Consider the following 5009-nt stretch of genomic DNA (forward strand, 5'->3'; position numbering starts at 1 on the left):
ACCAGTCTCAGCGTTGCATGGTCATGGATTCTGGGCAATCGACGGAATTATTAGCCAGTGTCGAGGCTTGCACCTTGCATCAGCTGGGCCGGAGGCAAGTCGGATGAACCTGTTCATGTCCCGTGAGAAACTGCCTGTTTAGGCAGCAGAGTCAATGTGCTGCCCGCCCTCGCCTTCTCTTGTCCTCCGCCACCACACGCTGATGCCATCGCCGTCGCTCGAGCTTCACCGCCTGACCGCATCCTCGCAGAACGTGGCGGAAATGCTCCCGACGCTGCTGGCGCTGTCGAACAGCGTGTTCTCGGCAGACCTGGGCTCGAAGTACGCGTCTTTGGGCGAATGGCGCAAGCGCCTTGCCTCGCCGGCTGCGGTTATCATATTCCTCGCGCCGTCTGCGAGTCCTGACCGCCCCGTCGCGTTTTTGTTTGCGCATGACCGAGCCCACGAGTCGCCCTTGTCCCACGGCGAGCGGCAGAGTCTGCACGTCTGGCTTGCAGGGGTGCTACCGGAGAGGCGAGCAGAAGGGTGTCTGTCGAAAATGATGTCGGCGCTGGACACGGCGCCTGTGCTTACGGTATGCACGACGCCCGCCGAATACCAAGATATGTGGGGATGGTTGACAAGAAGAGGGTGGGCCACGGAACGGGAGCTCGATGGAGGCAAAGTGATGCTTAGCATTCGCCATGCCTGATCATCGGCCGAGCGGGAGCCTTGGAATGCCCACTCGCGTCCGTTTTGGTATGCAGATAGCCTTGCTTCGCTCTGTGACTTGGCTGCAGTGAGTCCACTGTCTTCTTGTGTAGTCTCGCCTTCTGAGCTTATGAACACGACGTGTCCCCCGAAATTCTGGCGCTCTCCCTCAGGTGCGTCCGCATGCGGCTATGAATCGCCTCTTCAGTCGGTCCAACGCTACTTGAATTCCCAAAAACAATCCCGTACCTTAGCGTCTGTCGTTGCTGGCGCTCCTCACAGATGCGCTCTCAAATCTTCATGGGCGTCCCGTCGACAGAGCGGGATGTACATTAGCCTCTGCGCCGCTGTGACCAGCTGGCAGATATACTGCGCATGACATCGACGTCCGTGCTGGGCGGGACAGTCTGTCTGACACTGCGAGGGCTCGCCTGGAAATCCCACGTCTCTGGACGTGAACATGGATGTGAGCATCCCAGTCTCAACTTGAGCAAACCTAAAACTTCACGAGTCTTCTAAGCGGGCCTTCCCAGCTGAGGAGATAGGCCCGAGATGTCTGCGCTTCCTTCCCTCTTCCAGCAGCCTATGACGCGTCGAACGTTCTCGTGGGTATACACCCTGCCTGTTCCTTGCGCCGCGGTGGGACAACATCCTTCCGCCGGGCCGCCGGACATTCGCTCGCCCGAACAGTCTTCCAGCCACACGCCCATGCACATCTCCCCGTGCGCCTGCAGCCAGTTGGACAGCTGTGCCGCCTGGAAAACTTGGCCACGTCCATTCTGCGCCGCAACGGGGGAAAGTGGGGGAATACGACACGTTGGGAGCGCGCAGATTGGAAAGGACGGGCGACCCCTGCCATGCCAAGCGACGGGCACAGCACCCTCGCTCCCGCCGTCCACGGAGGCCTGGCCGTGTCCCCTTGGCAGAGGAGCCTTTGCGGCCGTGGGCAGCGCGCGTGAAGGCGCCCTCGGAGACTTTCGCAGACACTGGGCTGTGCTCTCTGATCCCGACAAGGGCCCACTGCCTCCGTGCGCAATTTTCTCTGCGTCCCGCTCCCACGCCTGGTGGTCTGCCATGACGCCATCCTCCGCTCCCCTGCGTCTTCCGCGGTGAATCAGGATCTGGCTCTTGTAAATCCGGTTGGAAATTGCGGGGGAAAGGGCTGGTCGGCGCACTGCCCGAGGGTGTGTTCTGCCCCGTTGCTGGGGAGCTCACAGCGGTGTGCTCCAGTGGTGCTGCGGACGGGCCGCATGAGGCTGCGTGCAAGTGATATGACAGGAGCTGCTGATTGACGATCACGTACCACCCCGTCTCGGCGACGCTCCGATCGAGCGAACTTACTGTGGGACGCCATCGACCGGACAGCAGACATATATATATATATTGATTGCAGCACGGGCGGTATGTATGTGGTTTCCTCGGGTTTCGTTCCTGGCACAATGTCAAACAGCAGCACATGGTAATACACGTCTATGGATGGCAGAACGGAATCGCAGAAAAGGCGTGATCAAGCTGACCGAACAAGCCCAAGAGCTCGACAACGACAGTGGAGAATGCAGCGGTATAAAAGCCGTGACGGGAGCAGTGCGGAATACAATTGCGGCAGAACGGCGGATGGGACTGACTCGTGAACGCACGAACGGAAGGAGTGAACTATGTAACAAGCAGAACAGCAAAAAGAGCGACAGCAGCCCGAAATGCAAAGGGGGGAAACGGCACGGACAACGGAGAGACAGACCTATCGAGGTTTTTTTGATTTACCTTTTTCACAAGATGAGAGTGCGGAACACACGACGACCACGACCACCCGGGGTCCACCCCGCCCGGCGACAACCACACAAACACACAGTGGGAGCGACGCTCCCAGCAGTTTTCGCAGTCTTCCACTGCCGCCTCTCGAGCCAGCACCGGCCCGCCCAGGCGCGACCGACTCCACGGCCCACACCCACCGCTATCGCCCCCGTCACCGGCGCAGTCAACTCGAGGTTGGTTTCCCCACAGACGAGATCATGGGCAGCGTGTGCCCGCGCGAAAGCGTGCCGATATTTGGGACTGGGAGCTCGTCTCGCCGCCCTGCCGCGCGGGGCCCCAGCCCACTCCCGCTCCGGGGCCGTGTCTGCGGCCAACCCGACGTCAGTCCATACCCCAGCGGCGCCGAATCGCTGCGCGCCCGCGAGCCCTTCTTAGCTGCGTCTCCGGACGTGGGTGGCGGACCTGTGCGCTGGCGCTTTGCGCGAGGGTCGTCAGACAGGTCCACCCCGGGCGATGGCGGCAGTGGAGTCGAAAGCGCGGTCTCGTAGCGCGCCGAGGACACGCCATGCCCGAGCGCGTGTGCGTGGAGCGGTGCGCTTGTGTCGTACGGTGGCAGGTGCTGGAACGAGTGCTGTCGCGAGAGCGTGTTCGGCGTGTGTGCATGCGACGGGAACTCGGCTGCGGTCGGGCTTGAGCCTGGGCTGACTGTGTGCAGCGAGTGTAGCGAGCCGCTGAGCGAGAGCCCGGAGAAGTGTCCGTGTGGCCCGGCACTCGTGGGCGAGGTGATGTAAATGTTCGGACTCTCTGTGGGCTCGAGGATGTCGCTCGGGAACGACATGGGCACTGCGGAGACGACAGTGTCAGCACGGCGCGGTCCCGCGTGGGCGAGGGAGACGTACCACTTCCTGGATACGTCCGGGACATGATGTCGTACATGGCCTTGGTGACGTGGGCGAGACGCTCGACTTTGCTTCTCTCCGCGTGGAACGCCAGAGTCAGTCTGCGGTTGTCTTCCCGAACTTGACTCAACTGAGCGGCAACCTCGCCGGGCAGCTCGACACGGTGCTTCACCGACGGGTCCGGCTCTAACGCTTTCCGCTTAATCTCTTCCAAGAGATCTGGCCGCCCACGCAGGAACTTGAGATGGGAGAACTCCCATGTCTGGACGTCCGCAGAGGTGCGCTGCGCGCGTGGTGTCTGCGGACACGCATTAGACACATTTCAGCGCTTGGGAAATTCACGGGGCTTACACGGTTGATCTTGTGGAAGCCATACATGTTGAGTTGCCTCACGAAACTCGAAAACTGAAGATAGCAGCGCGTTTAGCGGATAACATGCGGGAAATGGGAACACTCTGACGTTATTATGCTTGAAATGTGACCCCAAAATCGTTCTGCTGAATTCACCGACGTTCGAGACCACGAAACTGGCGAGAGATGACTAACACCCTTCAGAAAATTTGTGGCGAGTAATTACCTGGTGCCGAGCTCGGTCCACGTAATAAACTGCGCCGACTTCGGATCGTTGATCATCCTACATGAGGCTCGCAAACTCAAAGCTGGCGGAGAGACGTAAGGGGGACGCACTGGTACAGCTTCGTGACAAAATTATTCGTGCCGAGAGGCTTTCCGAGCATGCCCATCGAGGCAGGAAGGCCCGAGTGGATGCCCGAGACGGTGGAGTGCATCTGCCCGTCAAGAGGCTTCAGCTGGTCGTCCTGCTCGCCACCGCTCGTGCTCCCGTCGACCGGGCTGCCTTCGGGCTCAATACCGCCGTACGACATCTCGACCTCGTCGTACGAGGCGGCGTCCATCGGGTGGTCGTATGCGGACTCTTCGATGGACGTCGAAAGTGCGGGCACCGTGGAGAAACTGCGCTTGCGCGGAACAGATTTTTCGGAAGAGGACGACGAGCGGCTGCTTGTCAGCCGGCGCGAGGCGTAGTCGTAGTGCACGTCGTCGTACCGCACGCCCTGGTCTGGCGCAGCGAATTGGAACGGCTGCTGCTGAACGTGGGTAGGGTGGTGAGCGTGATGATGGGAGTGGTGTGGGTGAAGACTCCCTGCCGCAGAGGGGCTGATGGGGGTGATGGGTGAGACGTGGCTCGACGCTTGGGTAGACGGGTGCGGAGAGGGGTTGATGGGCGAAAGGCTGGTGGGCGAGGTGACGGAGAGGGAGGAGAGGTTAAGCGAGAGAGACGCGCGGTGGTCGACCCTGTCGACGATGCCGTCACTGATTCCCGCCTGCGTGGCCTGCTGCTGCTGGGGCTGCGAGTAGTAGGCAGGGTAGTGCTGGTCGCTGAGCGGTGCGGCCGACGACGACGGCGACGGGAAGGCAGACTGGACGTGCATCGGGGGGAGGAGGTGCGGGCCTTGCTGGGACCACGGGGCGCACTGCTGTTGCTGCGAGGGAGAGAAATGCGAGTCAGAGGCAGACATGGTTTGGGACGGGGAGGACGATAGCAAGACGAGTGTCCGCAGTCACCATGCAGGCGGGAGGAGGGCGAGCACGCTGTGTGCGACGGCGAGCTAGAGGCTGTGGGCGACGGGCGGGCGGGAGGGCGGGGGC

General features: G+C 61.3%; 3 protein-coding genes across 3 annotated transcripts; 1 reads left to right on the plus strand and 2 right to left on the minus strand.

The window, feature by feature from the left end:
- Nucleotides 1-202: 202 nt before the first annotated feature.
- FIBRA_03153 (uncharacterized protein) lies at nt 203-691 on the plus strand (the record flags this gene model as incomplete). The annotated part of the gene is made up of 1 exon (XM_012324998.1): nt 203-691. One exon carries the CDS (start codon nt 203-205, stop codon nt 689-691), a length of 489 nt encoding a protein of 162 aa, XP_012180388.1.
- A 514-nt stretch (nt 692-1205) lies between these two features.
- On the minus strand, nt 1206-1766 carry FIBRA_03154 (uncharacterized protein; the record flags this gene model as incomplete). Its single annotated transcript, XM_012324999.1, has 1 exon — nt 1206-1766. One exon carries the CDS (start codon nt 1764-1766, stop codon nt 1206-1208), a length of 561 nt encoding a protein of 186 aa, XP_012180389.1.
- An 899-nt stretch (nt 1767-2665) lies between these two features.
- FIBRA_03155 (uncharacterized protein) lies at nt 2666-4879 on the minus strand (the record flags this gene model as incomplete). Its single annotated transcript, XM_012325000.1, has 6 exons — nt 2666-3285; nt 3342-3639; nt 3693-3746; nt 3802-3868; nt 3919-3975; nt 4029-4879. 6 exons carry the CDS (start codon nt 4877-4879, stop codon nt 2666-2668), a joined length of 1947 nt encoding a protein of 648 aa, XP_012180390.1.
- Nucleotides 4880-5009: the final 130 nt, after the last annotated feature.

This window comes from Fibroporia radiculosa (genome assembly GCF_000313525.1).
Source record: "Fibroporia radiculosa TFFH 294 genomic supercontigs, scaffold1715, whole genome shotgun sequence".
Taxonomy (NCBI): domain Eukaryota; kingdom Fungi; phylum Basidiomycota; class Agaricomycetes; order Polyporales; family Fibroporiaceae; genus Fibroporia; species Fibroporia radiculosa.